General features: G+C 38.0%; 3 protein-coding genes across 4 annotated transcripts; 2 read left to right on the forward strand and 1 right to left on the reverse strand.

Moving 5' to 3' along the window:
• The first annotated feature begins 232 nt into the window (after positions 1-232).
• Positions 233-3849, forward strand: LOC110423641 (lysM domain receptor-like kinase 3). 2 transcript variants are annotated; one of them, XM_021437929.2, is made up of 9 exons: positions 233-881; positions 1358-1555; positions 1681-1835; positions 1917-2003; positions 2093-2350; positions 2669-2766; positions 2921-3059; positions 3399-3497; positions 3596-3849. In XM_021437929.2, the coding sequence occupies exons 1-9, from the start codon at positions 233-235 to the stop codon at positions 3758-3760; spliced, it is 1848 nt and encodes a 615-aa protein (XP_021293604.2). In that variant the 3' UTR covers positions 3761-3849. The 2 variants fall into 2 exon arrangements, with proteins under 2 accessions (XP_021293604.2, XP_089640809.1); XM_089784683.1 differs by having other exon boundaries at positions 1681-1811; positions 1914-2003.
• A 525-nt stretch (positions 3850-4374) lies between these two features.
• On the forward strand, positions 4375-8800 carry LOC110423030 (AP-1 complex subunit mu-2). Its single transcript, XM_021437127.2, has 11 exons — positions 4375-4793; positions 4975-5121; positions 5257-5319; positions 5437-5613; positions 5705-5808; positions 6504-6611; positions 6740-6836; positions 6935-7032; positions 7161-7302; positions 7383-7505; positions 8418-8800. The coding sequence occupies exons 1-11, from the start codon at positions 4665-4667 to the stop codon at positions 8514-8516; spliced, it is 1287 nt and encodes a 428-aa protein (XP_021292802.1). The 5' UTR covers positions 4375-4664; the 3' UTR covers positions 8517-8800.
• Positions 8801-9872: 1072 nt separating this feature from the next.
• On the reverse strand, positions 9873-13034 carry LOC110423308 (L-tryptophan--pyruvate aminotransferase 1). The gene is made up of 5 exons (XM_021437496.1): positions 12693-13034; positions 12140-12446; positions 10940-11220; positions 10535-10836; positions 9873-10423 (listed from the first exon to the last, which is right to left on the reverse strand). Exons 1-5 carry the CDS (start codon positions 12797-12799, stop codon positions 10188-10190), a joined length of 1233 nt encoding a protein of 410 aa, XP_021293171.1. The 5' UTR covers positions 12800-13034; the 3' UTR covers positions 9873-10187.
• Between the last annotated feature and the right edge of the window lie 287 nt (positions 13035-13321).

Here is a 13321-nt window from a genome sequence, read left to right on the forward strand (position 1 = left end):
TAAAGATAAACCCATTAACAATATCCAAATTGTTTGCTTACAAAGAGGCTTTGTCGTTTTCAGGAATGTTAAAGCTGTTTTATGTTAAGAAAAGCGGGCATTCCACCTGGAAACTGTCAAACTATACCAATTAGCTAGCAAACATGTAAAGACAGAGAAACAAAGAGGATCAGTTTCTGGCTCTTCCATTTTCATGTCATCATCTTTCTCTCTTTCATTGGAAAATTTTTCCATGCTCATAACCATGGTTTCCCATCCTCTTCTAATTACCCTCCCTTTATTGGCAATTCTACAGGCTAGAATTTGTGCGGCCAATGTCTCTATGTACTCTTTTCCTTGCTCACAAGACATCAAGAAATGTGATGCCTTGTTATATCACATCAATTCCGGTCTGAAGGAAGAGCAAATTGCCTCCTATTACTCTGTTGACCAATCCACCTTCCGCCCCATTTCCCATGGTAACAGCCAGGATTACTTTATACCTGTCCCTTGTTCTTGTGAAGACATCGGTAATGGCACCAGAGGATACTTCTACGACGCATCCTATACAGTGCAAGAAAACGACACGTTTGCGGAAGTTTCAGCTCGTATTTACAATGGACAAGCTCTAGAAGTTGGAGGAGAAGAAAGGAATTTTATCACAGGAAACAAAGTATCTATGCATCTGTTATGCGGATGCCTAGAAAGTCACCCTGAAACCGTAGTAACGTATACAGTTCAGCGGGGCGATGCATTAGCAGATATTGCTTCTCTGCTGTCTGCTAACCTAAATGATGTACAGAGGTTGAACGGCGATCTTACCCGAAACCCGGATGTCATATTTGCGGGTTCTGTGCTATATGTGCCTATGGAAAATGATGAAATTCCAGCTCCCAAGAAAGGTAGGTAGTATCTGAATTCAACACCATGTTTCATTTCATTTGTTTGACATTTTCAGCTTCATAGTCACAAAGCAAAATCCAAGCAATCGCATAGAGGTTATTGTTGGTGGAACATCTGTTTGACATGTTGATGTTTGCTAACTGACAACTTTAACCACGAGTTGCACTTTCAACGTCTGCAATTGAACCTTATTTATGTCCCTGTTTCCCATATTTTTCACCCTGAGAATTTTGCATGAAATTTCATGAGAACTGCTTCGATCATTCATTTTTCATTTGGTTCAATAAGTATATCCTAGCATATTTTTCCAATAATATGTTGCCAAAGGCTCTTCTGACCATACGATGTGTACCACTACTGTTGTTTTGGTGAAGCTTGAGGCAATTCTAATATTATTACTTTGATCAGATTCCAAATGTCCATTGTTTTGCACTAATTTAATTATAATTGCCTTGTTTTTGCCGTTAATTATCAGGGCGAAGAGTTAAGTGGACAATTATTATTGTCATATTATCAGCACTAACGGTACTTTCAACGATTGCATTGCTGATCATTCTCATACGGAGGAAAAAAGCTCAACAAATTAACGAGGAAGATCCGAAACCATCCAAAAGCCTGAGTGCCAGAGCATTTTCCTTGCAGAATCAGTTGCTGTACACGGAAAACAAAGAAGGTCAGGAACAAGATATGGCTACGGACAGCTAAAAATGCTGAGTATATACTGTTTGGATAAATCCATTGTAGGAGAGGAAGAAATTAAGAAATTTTAACTCATCTATTTTGCATTTGCATCTACAGATGTAACAGCTTTTGAATCAGAGAGACCAGTGATATACAGCCTGGAGGAGATTGAAGAGGCTACAAGTTATTTTGATGAAACTAAGAAAATTGGAACCGGGGGATACGGATGTGTGTATTTTGGAATACTAGCAGAGCAGGAACGACTTTTCTTTGCTAATTTTTCCCTTCTTGTCCTTGACAATGCTTTAGCCAATAGGTTTTAACAAACGACTTGCCTTTTCACACTTCAGGAGGTTGCAATAAAGAAGATGAAATCTAACAAATCCAAAGAGTTCTTTGCTGAACTCAAGGTCTTATGCAAGATCCATCACATCAATGTGGTAAGTTAACAAACCATGTAAAAATGAATAAACTCTTGTTGGGAATAGCATCTTGTTTTCTAACGGCGAGTAAAATCCATGTTTTATAGGTAGAGCTATTGGGATTTGCTAGTGGGGATGACCACCTCTACTTGGTTTATGAGTATGTCCAGAATGGATCGCTCAATGATCATCTCCATGATCCCTTACTGAAAGGACACCAGCCGCTCTCCTGGACAGCAAGAACACAAATTGCACTTGATGCTGCAAAAGGCATTGAATACATTCATGACCACACAAAAGCACGGTATGTGCACAGGGATATAAAGACCAGTAACATTCTACTCGATAAGGGGTTGCGAGCAAAGGTATTAAAAATAAGTCGTTTGCGTTATATATAATTGCTACTTTTGCATTTTGTCCAACTTCTTATTATAGGCATAACGTTCATATGGATCACTTCAGTAAGAATAATCATGTTTTTTCAGTAAATCTTCTCTAGTCATGAAATTTAACCTCCCTTGATATTTCTTGACTTCCCCGGGATGATCTGTTACATAGGCAGGGAGGCATTCCTGAAATAATTAGTTTATACAATTTCAATCGAATATTGAACTCTTATTCCTATTTTCTGGTTTGTATAAGTCTTAATCCTCCTCACGGTAACTGGAATACAATGCAATTAGGTGGCAGATTTTGGATTAGTAAAGCTAGTTGAGCGAACTAATGAAGAAGATCTCATAGCTACACGATTGGTTGGAACTCCAGGCTACCTTCCCCCTGAGTAAGTGTAGTTACTCTAACCAGTAATGTTTTTATTTCTTGATCATAATCCAAGGCTATTTTATTGGAAGAAAGTCTCCACTGCAAATTTTCCACACGCACACCGCAGTAATTGTGTTTCCAGAATGACTTTTCTGATATACTTTGCTGAAAAGATCGGTGATGGAGCTGCAAGTGACCCCCAAAACTGATGTGTTCGCATTTGGGGTGGTCCTGGCGGAGCTGATAACAGGTCAACGTGCACTAGTTCGTGACAACAGGGAGCCAAGCAAAATGAAATCACTAATTACAGTGGTAAGTAAATTGATTCACATATTTGAGAAACTAAGCTGGAATAACAGTGGAATTAAGGCTGAAAAAGTAGTTCTCCTAGGCTTGCTCTGCTGGAATGAATGGCTGCATTTGAACATATATATAAATCCATTTTTTCCCTGTACTATGTAAATCATATTCGAATAGAGACATTTTCTGCCAGGCGTTAGTACATTGCAGAGATCGTTATTGGCACTCTTTATTCATGATATCATGTGCTGTTCGTTCCAGCCTGCATGTCACAGGCGCATGTAACATGTTTGGTTTATTCACTTCTAGTTGTAACTAAGCAAGCTTAAATACTTTTGACCTTGTTGTCAGGTTAATAAGATCTTCAAAGAAGACGACTCGGAATCGGCTTTAGAAGAAGTTATAGATCGAAATCTTAGAGGCCGCTATCCTATGGAGGATGTATACAAGGTAGCATGACTTCCTCCACAATCATAAAGTCTTGCTTGTGTTAGCCAAACGTTTTCCCTGACCTAAACTTTGGAAAATTTTCATTCATTGTGCTGCAGATGGCTGAACTAGCAGAGTGGTGCTTGAGTGATGAGGCAGTTAACAGACCAGAAATGAGAGAAATTGTTGTAACACTTTCTCAGATCGTGATGTCCTCGGTAGAGTGGGAGGCATCACTCGGAGGGAGTAGCCAAGTTTTCAGTGGGCTATTCAATGGAAGATGAAAGCAGTCCAATGTAGAAATATCTTGTGTGTACTATGGGGCAATTTACATTAAACATGCCAACAATAGAATAACAAATATATAGCTGGTTGTTCATTTCCATGTTCCATCAAAGCTTTTTTTTTTTTTTCTAAGAAAAATGATATTGGGAAACAAATTTCACTGTAGCACATTTCGACAGAACTATGTAATTATTTCGGGGTGGTCTCTATTTCCATGCGCCAATACCTGGACCCACATACCAGAAAATTGGCCATTCTAGTTTTCTGATTCCTGTGTCTTGCCTTTCGCTTGTGAAAATCATTTTTAAGAAGATTAAATTTAATATTCGAATTTCAATCATTTTTGACTAAAAGAAATGTAAAAAGGACAGTTGAAATTATCTCATCAAAATATTTATAAATTTCAGTTGACAAATTTTTTAAATGAACAAAATCACAAAAATAGCCTCTATATTATAACTAACTGAAGAAAAAAAAAAGAGAAAAACTCATTGAAAAGTTAAAAATAATAAATTAAAAAAAAAACAGCATTGGGGCGTGAGATTCCAACGAAGTAAAGGTTTTAAAGCGGCGCCGTTTTACATGTTCTAAGCATCTGGCAAACAAGACAGGTATTGCAAGATGGAGCTCTCTAACCGAGTCACCGTTCTTCCATTTAAAATCTCAAAGAGAGAAGAAAAATAATTGCTCTGGGGATATCGTTAATGAACATTTTCAAATTATGGTTCATCTTCAACAAGCTCGGCCAACTTTACGCTTCCTTCCTTTAGATCTTTCCTCTCGCATCAATCCCCGGCTCTGATTCAATCAGATCTTAAGAAAACCGTGAATCACACCGATCTGATCTGCAAAACTACTAGGGATTCGTAGGACAACAGCAAAGAAAAGACAAAGAAGGCAGAAATGGCGGGGGCAGCATCGGCCCTATTTCTTCTAGATATAAAGGGCCGCGTTCTGGTGTGGCGCGACTACCGTGGGGACGTCTCCGCCACTCAAGCTGAACGCTTCTTCACCAAACTCATCGAAAAAGAGGTTCCTTCTTGTCATCTCAGAATTTCGATTTAATATTTATTTTCCGGTTAGAATTAATTGAATTCTTCTGCTAATTGCTTTATTTTAGTAAGTTTCAATTAGGCGATTGATAATACTTCGAATTAGCTTTAAATTTGATGGAGCTCAAAGAGGTTAGCTTATTGTTGAATTTGGTTCTCAGGGGGATCCGCAGTCACAAGATCCAGTGGTGTACGATAATGGAGTAACGTACATGTTCATACAGCACAGCAACGTGTACTTGATGACCGCGACGAGGCAGAATTGCAATGCCGCTAGTCTTCTCTTCTTCCTGCACCGTGTAGTTGATGTAAGCGCGATTTGGTAATTGTAGTTTCATGCCTTTTTATCATTTTTTACATTTGAGTTGATTTGTTAGATGTGCTGTTTAATTAATGAGACACATAATATTGATTCTTTATTTCGATCTGAGTTAATCTTGCAGGTCTTTAAGCATTATTTTGAGGAGTTGGAAGAGGAATCGCTTAGGGATAACTTCGTAGTAGTGGTATGTGGAAATTAAACGCTTTTTGTTTAGGTTTAATGGTTCCGGCATCAGTTGTTTGATGGTATGTAATTTTTGCTAAAAGAGTTTATAATTGGCTATTTGTTATGTCCTTGCCAGTATGAGTTACTTGATGAGATTATGGATTTTGGCTACCCTCAATACACTGAAGCAAAAATACTTAGTGAGTTTATCAAGACCGATGCATATAGGATGGAAGTCACACAAAGGCCTCCAATGGCTGTTACAAATGCAGTCTCTTGGCGGAGTGAAGGGATAAACTACAAGAAGAATGAAGTAGGTGGCTTTCTTTTTAATGGTAATACTTTTTAGTTATTTATCAATGTCTTGAGAAACTATCTGCTGAAGATTTTGTTCTTCATCTCAGGTGTTTTTGGATGTGGTAGAAAGTGTGAACATACTTGTCAACAGCAATGGACAAATAATTAGGTCAGATGTTGTTGGGGCATTGAAGATGAGAACTTATTTGAGGTGTGTTTTCTATTGATGATTGGAAATATGTGGATCATCTTAGGGAATATGCTTTAGTTTAACTCAGGAGTCTATTTTCAACTTAAGAATAAAGGTGATTCTTTAGTGAATAGATTAATTGTATGTTTAATAAAGTGGCAATATAAAAGAGTGTGTATAATGTAGCAAAATCCTTATTTCAACAAATATTGCATTTCTGGGCGAATGTGTGATAATACCTTGTAATTTGCAAGTTGTAAATAAAAGGTTAGTGTTATTTGAATTTTGTTAAATAGAAAAAAAGGTCTTCATTCATACAAATAGGTGATGATGATTGAAGGGGTAGAGCATTAATATGAGACCTGGATTCAAAGATACAACTTTCTGAATTCTGAATGAAGTGCTCTTAATTTGGTTGTGAGAATCAGTTTCTTGCCATCTCTACTTTGCTCCCTTGTTGACAACACCATTTATTTGAAAGTTCTGTTTGCTCTATCATTCATGCATGTGACACTCAAAGCTCAAAAATTTCAGGTGTTCATGCATGCTTGTCGAGTCTATCCTTTATTTGGGTAGTTGGTAACCCAAACATTCATGTGCATAGTCCAAACAATTGTATTGTGTTGATATTTATGGCATAAAACGTATACTTTCATTTTGGATAGTTCTTTTTCTGAGCTATATTTATATATTTGGATTCAATTTATCTGTTTCAGTGGTATGCCTGAGTGTAAGCTTGGCTTAAACGATAGAGTATTGCTTGAGGCACAAGGCCGAGCAACAAAGGGAAAGGCAATTGATTTGGAGGATATAAAGTTTCATCAGTATGCAGCCCAATCTCTCTTTTCTGCTAGAACTCTGGTTTTGCTCATACTTTTATTTTTGGCTTTAAGTGCAACAGCTACTGAAGTCTGACATTGCAAATTTCCCTCCCATTAATTCTTTGGTCTAGGTGTGTACGTCTTGCCCGATTTGAGAATGACCGGACTATATCCTTCATACCTCCTGATGGCTCCTTTGATCTCATGACATATAGACTCAGTACTCAGGTTGACTTTTTTACTTCTCAATTCTCACTCCCTCCTCTCACTTTCTTCCAGTTCCCTATTTCCTGATAATTAGTGATGATGATTATTTCTGCTTTCAGGTAAAGCCTCTCATCTGGGTGGAAGCTCAAGTTGAAAAACATTCAAGAAGCCGTGTTGAGATTATGGTAAAAGCCAGGAGTCAGTTCAAGGAGCGTAGGTACTGGGCTTTTTCCCCCTATTCCTACGTACTAGTGTCTTAAGTTATTTAATTTCACAGATCTCTAGGTGGGCTTATCTTATGGTTTGATTACCAAGCACTGATGAAGATATAATGGTTCTTTACAGTACTGCAACAAATGTTGAGATTGCGGTGCCTGTGCCTGCTGATGCTTCAAGTCCAAATGTGCGGACATCAATGGGATCTGCAGCATATGCACCTGAAAATGATGCTTTAATGTGGAAAATAAGATCTTTTCCAGGTGGCAAGGTATCATCTGCTAACTCCAAACTTATCAAAAGTTCTCTGACTAGCCATTGTACTTATTATTTTGAAAATCATAATATTAGGAGTATATGTTGAGGGCAGAGTTTACTCTTCCTAGCATAACAAATGAAGAGGCAACTCCAGAGAGAAAAGCTCCTATACGTGTGAAGTTTGAGATTCCCTATTTTACTGTTTCTGGGATACAGGTGTGCCTTCAGAAAATTTATTGCTTGATTCTTTATTTGGTTTATCTCAATTTTACTGTTTTGTCAATCTTATATTCTTCCTCATCTCTTGGTCAAGTAGCATACGAAACTGTAATCTTTTCGTACTGTTTCTCTTCTCTCTTCTTCACTCTCTCATCAGTAAGAACTGCAATATCTATCTGAATTTTGGAGAACATGAAACTTTTCTTAACTCTCATTATTAATACTGTTGATTTTTTCAAGAAATGAATATTTATGATTAGAATTTAGAATGCCAGCCAATGATGCTTCTGTTTTGATGAGATGCCATATATTAACATTTAACATACTTCAGATAGCATATAGCAGGTTGTTCAATCATATTATCTAGCTTGAAACTGTGTCAAATATCATTGTGGTTGATCTGTTATGCACTTTTTCCATAAAGTGGTCCCCGAAGTTGTCTAGATTTAGGGGTGTTCAAGGTGGTGATGAATTGTTGATGGCTTAGTGGATTGGAGATAGCAACCAACACGTTCAATGCATATCAAACATAAGTAAACTGCAGATCAGACAATTCCTGTCTCATTCAAGGCTTATTTTGAGAAAAGACTGTTGGTCAGCTTGCTGGTTTTGCTTCTTGCTAGATATCCATTATAAAAATGCTAACCATGCAACTACAAGATTATAAGTGCATCTACCTAGTAGCCATGGAAACTGCCAATAAGATCCAGCATAAGCTTCAAGGATGATCACTTGGCAGCACTATTTGAATGACTCTTAGCTTTTGGCATTGCCGAGAATGATATTATTATTGTTTCAGTTTGCTGCAAATAGAAACTGTTAAACCTACTGGAATTTCCAGTGTTTGCATGTTGATTTGACCTTTTTTCTTTTGGTAATTTTCATAACTTGGATGTTGGGATGTTGTAGGTTCGTTATCTGAAGATTATTGAGAAAAGTGGTTACCAGGCTCTTCCATGGGTACGGTACATAACAATGGCTGGCGAGTATGAACTGAGACTTATTTGATAGCCATTCCTTTATGTTCACATTTGCAATTACTTGAGTTTCATGAATTGGAATCAGTGGGACATAAGGAATCAAGGAAACTAGTCGATATACAAAGCCCTGTGAAGAGCATGCAAGAGTGGTTTGTGGTGAAAAATTTTTTCTGCTTCATGTCATACTGTCTGTGCATTATAATTGTTTTATCTAATCGGTGTCTTAAGAGTTTATGATCATCAAGAACGTTTACGTCACCCCTTATTTTTTTTTTATTAAATTACAAATTGAATACCGTGAACTTTCTTTTTCCTCTTTGTGAATGATTTATTGTTTGAATGTGTTTTCCACTGGGTTCGTTTAAGAAGAGTATCTTTGAAGTGGGCTAAAAAATAGCCTAATTGGGTTGCCTCAATGGGCAATATTCATACTTTTGAACTTACCTGAACCGAACTTTAGTCCCTTCCATTTTTCCCCAAAAATTAAATTCAACTCAGAGAAGACGTTTATATGCAAAACGGAAGCCCTTTGACATTGGTGAGTTACCAAAGCTGGCTGGAAACTCTCATTACTGCTTCCAGAATTTCTAGTTGGATGGACTGTGATTCAAATTGGAGCTTTTCAACGCTAGCCTCAGTTTCTGCATTTGTCAGGAGTTGAAATATTGTATATGACCTCCGCTGAAGAAAATTTCAAGGTGAAGCACCATGAAAGCTTCCACAATATAGTCAAATTTTTTGTCACTGTACTTTGGGTTCATATATATTGCGATTCATCGTCCTTGAATTTCACTGTTATTGTTCCCGACAACATAATAAAATTGATGAAAATTTGTTATTTATATTAGCGGAATCTTCTGACATATTTCACTTTTCTTTTTTTTATAATAAAAGAATCAACAAAATAATAACTATAATGTAAAATTTAATAAATTGAAATACAATAACAAAATTTAATATTACAGCATAATAAAGTGACAAATTTGAACTTTAATCTTATTTTGACTTTTCCCTGGACCTTGGAGGGCAAAACAGTTGACTGGGCATGCTTTTTCTCGCTTGAATTGCAAGCTCATGACCTTCAAAATTCCAGACAGCCCTGGCACGAACAATTTGGAGCCGTGTTTGATTTGTCTAGTGAGATTTTTCCTGGATTACATTATTTCATTCTTAACTTTGCCTTAAAAGGCTAAATCGCAGAAACCGTCAGAGTAAGTTTGACTTCATTGACAGCATGAAGAATGTTATGATCGATTCTTTGCCTTCAAAGTATAATTCAAATATTTTATACTTGAAATCACAGTGTTTCCATGACATACTTTCTCCCGATTAAATCGTGCTGTTTAAAGCGAGCGAGACAATTTCCAAGTTTATGTGTCTACTAATCAAGTACAAATAATTTTTGCAAGACCGCATCGTGAAGAAAAACATATTGAATTGCTTATAATTACATAAGCTGCATAAAATCCTTGAAACTAGCTATGATATATAGATAGCGTCCACTGTTGAAACCATAAGAGGATTGTAAATGAATTACTGTCTCGCATTTTTTTAAAATAAATAAATAAATAAATAAATTACTGTCTCTCTCTCTTTTTCCACTCTAGCTGCCACAATAAGCATTCTCAATTCCGAAAGAGTAGAGTCTACATGCGTTCCATGTACCAAAAGGTTTAATGACCATATACGCCTACGATGATCAAAGGCTTTTTAATTTCTCCCTCAGCCTATCATCAATAACAATTTCCTTTGCCGTCCCTTTGATGGCTGACAACCTCTCCAAGAAAAGGTTAAACTCCTCATCAGGACTCAGCATGCTAATCCTAGTGTACTTGGATCCAACGCCAAAAGTCGTCCCGCCCCTTGTGACTATATTATGCTCTCTTAAGAGATTGTCGCAGTTCAAGCCTTCCTTGCTCCTCAACCATCCAAAGGCTGCATGAGAAAAAGAAACAAAACTATGTTAATATAAGTTTTATAGTGAACCAAGGATCGATGAAGTCAGCTAGTATGCAAATGATGCAATTAACTCTTATGGTGCATTACCAGGGCTGGGATCAGTGTATTTTCCACTGAAGTTGCAATAATCTTGAGGGTACTTGGGCAGACTGAAAACTCCATTACGTTCAACCACTTCCCGCAGCTTTTCCCATCTTTCAGACATGAGGCGATACCCATATTCAAAGAAATTTTCTTCTTTGTTAGGCCCAGAATCCTGGCAGTCGTCGCTGATCACTCCTAGAATCTTGGCAGCCCGGAGCTGGGATTCTTTGGATACGCCAATGCTGCTCAGCTCTATGAATTTAACCATCTTGGTGGCGACTTCTTTATTCTTAACAATAGCCCAACTGCAGAATAAAAAGGTTAGAAAGTAGTCAGAATATATATATATGTTCCGCATAAAAAGATTGAATTATTTTCCTAAACCATATCATGGCATGAGATGCTAACCCAATGCGAGAGCCAGCATGTCCCGTGGCTTTGGAGAAGGTAAAGAGTATAACATCGTAGTCAGCCCTATGAGTAATGGGCGTGTATTGAGGCCAATAGTAAGCTAGGTCATAAATAAGTTTGCCACCTTCGCGATTCACCACAGCTTCTCGAATTGCGCCATCAGGGTTGTTGGGTGAAGTGACCACCTCTATGTAAGGTCCATCTTTATCAAAGGAGTATGCATCACCTGCCCATTTGTACAGCCCTGAGCGCAGGAACTCCGTCTCCTCTGGATATGACTGCAATCAAGGGAAACTTTAATAAACATGGGGTTTCGAAGCAAGAGCAAAAGGATATGGTTTTGGCAGCACTGAGTTAAATTTCATGATTGCGTGGGATGGGATGATAATCTTTTGAAAGAATTAGAGACGTCAAACACATGACAACGTGCATGCAGAGCGTTTTAATGATCATTGACAAAAGTTCTTTATGGTCTCTGGAAAACGTGACTAACATGCTAGATGTCTGCTTTTGTATCTCAAAAACTGCTTAAATTTTTGTTTGAAACGTTTATGCTTGGACAACTAATTTATTAGGGTACTAAATTCTTCCGCAAACAGTCACTAATGAATCCTAGTGCCTGCTAATTCGTGATTAAGCTAGCCCATAAATGATTTTTTTGCATAAAATTGGTGCAGAAACTGCAAAAGTGACTCTGTTTACCAAGTATGGAACCGGGCCGTAAAGAATCTGGGGTTGACTCGCTACATGCTTCTAAAACTAGACATGCCCATGTTACCATGTTCGGCCTGAGATGCAAAACAATGCTGCGTGCATATGTTCGATAGTTGTTTCTAAATCCTATGTGCTCAAGAAAACATGTTTGTCCCTTTGTCCCATTTCTTTCCCAGTAATTTGTCTATTCCCTTGACAACTCCATGCGCAAACGTTTCCCAATGTCATTGCAAAATGCAACCAACTGCTTTAATGGAAAACGTTTCGATTGACAGAGAAATAAACTAGAAAACCCGCAAACCATGGCCCGTTCCTGAAACCGCCCCAATAAAAAGACGAGTGCCTAAGAGGAGAGAAGCCGACATTGATTTGACAAGTCTGACATGAGTAGTAAAAAACAGAGAAAAGAAAAGGAAAGAAATTCAAATATTAAAGTCAACCAAAATCAACGGTTGCAATTGTATCAGAGCAGAGGCTTATTACCGAGTAGAAGGGCGCAGCGGCTACCACACTGATGGGCTCAGGCTCATCAGGAGAAGAGAGAGCATAAAGCAGAGCCTGGAAGAGCTGGGTTGAGCCAGTTCCCACCACGATGAATCGATCATCATCAGCGACTGCATTCCCAACCACACGGTGCAATCTCCTGATGGCATGATCCAGCTCTGGCATCAAAAACCAGCACAAGTTCCCCGCGTCGCTGAAGTAGCTCATCAAATCATTGCCGGGGATCACCATCGTACACCTGTCTTCCAACTTGCTCCAGTATGAATGGTACATCGTCGGATCACCACTGTATGAAAAAAATTCCATTGTTATATATCAATCGCTTTGATATCTACGTGTGTGTATATATATATATATATATATATATATATCCTTGAATGCATCAAAATAGGATTAATATGCAAACAATATTGGAGTGGAGTGTTACGATTATTAAATAAAGTGGAACACTAATGCAACAGTCACACCCCCATGGAAAGGGAAACAAAAAACATGCCATTGTCAAAGATATAAATGCAGGCGATGCACGCACCGCGCAAAGTTGATGACAGAGTCCGAGGAGAGAGTAGCAGGCGTCTTTTTGCCGGACGGCATGACGGATTTGGTAGCGGAAGCTGCCTTCTCAAAGCCGACCACCATCTTGGCTTCTGCAATAGTATTTGAAAACGAAATGAAAGTAATTTGTGAAATTGTTTTTCGGAAGTTAAATTATTAGGGACCCAGTGCAGGGCTGGTCGAATGTGGATGTGTATATATAGAGGGGGAGGGAGGTGCAAGGTACTCTAATTCATTGTATTTTGGTTCCCACGAAATTACCGGATTTTCTTTAAAGGGGATGAAAACGAAAAAACAAAAGGCCTTAAAAGGCAGAAAATCTCGGAATTGTTAATGGCAGAATCGAGATGTACTGACTATAAGGAGAGAGTGTTTGTTGGTGCACCTAACCAAAGGTCTAATTAAGGACCAGAGCAGATTCTTCTGTAAATGAAAACTATATATGGTAGCTTTGGCAAGCGATAAGAATGGTTGTGTATATCTTTTCACTTTTCCCTCTTAAGGAAAACACTGAAAAGTTGTTAAAAGAAAAGGAAAATTCCAAGGGGGCCTTGAAGATCCAATGCGCAATATGCTGGCTATGTGAACAGACATCAGTTTTTTCTG

Source organism: Theobroma umbraticum, unplaced genomic scaffold (assembly GCF_002168275.2).
Source record: "Theobroma umbraticum cultivar Fairchild unplaced genomic scaffold, ASM216827v3 scaffold_20.0, whole genome shotgun sequence".
Taxonomy (NCBI): Eukaryota; Viridiplantae; Streptophyta; class Magnoliopsida; order Malvales; family Malvaceae; genus Theobroma; species Theobroma umbraticum.

What these genes read in the sequence shown, in the direction of transcription:
- LOC110423641 (XM_021437929.2), top strand. Translation starts at nt 233, where the DNA reads ATGCTCATAACCATGGTTTCCCATCCTCTTCTAATTACCCTCCCTTTA. An exon ending in TGAAATCACTAATTACAGTG is followed by an intron (nt 3,060 to 3,398) that starts GTAAGTAAATTG and finishes CCTTGTTGTCAG; the next exon opens with GTTAATAAGATCTTCAAAGA. An exon ending in CTATGGAGGATGTATACAAG is followed by an intron (nt 3,498 to 3,595) that starts GTAGCATGACTT and finishes ATTGTGCTGCAG; the next exon opens with ATGGCTGAACTAGCAGAGTG.
- LOC110423030 (XM_021437127.2), top strand. Translation starts at nt 4,665, where the DNA reads ATGGCGGGGGCAGCATCGGCCCTATTTCTTCTAGATATAAAGGGCCGC. An exon ending in CATATAGACTCAGTACTCAG is followed by an intron (nt 6,837 to 6,934) that starts GTTGACTTTTTT and finishes TTCTGCTTTCAG; the next exon opens with GTAAAGCCTCTCATCTGGGT. An exon ending in TTACTGTTTCTGGGATACAG is followed by an intron (nt 7,506 to 8,417) that starts GTGTGCCTTCAG and finishes GGGATGTTGTAG; the next exon opens with GTTCGTTATCTGAAGATTAT.
- LOC110423308 (XM_021437496.1), bottom strand. Translation starts at nt 12,799, where the DNA reads ATGGTGGTCGGCTTTGAGAAGGCAGCTTCCGCTACCAAATCCGTCATG. An exon ending in TCTGTCATCAACTTTGCGCG is followed by an intron (nt 12,447 to 12,692) that starts GTGCGTGCATCG and finishes TTTTTCATACAG; the next exon opens with TGGTGATCCGACGATGTACC. An exon ending in CATGCTGGCTCTCGCATTGG is followed by an intron (nt 10,837 to 10,939) that starts GTTAGCATCTCA and finishes TTTATTCTGCAG; the next exon opens with TTGGGCTATTGTTAAGAATA.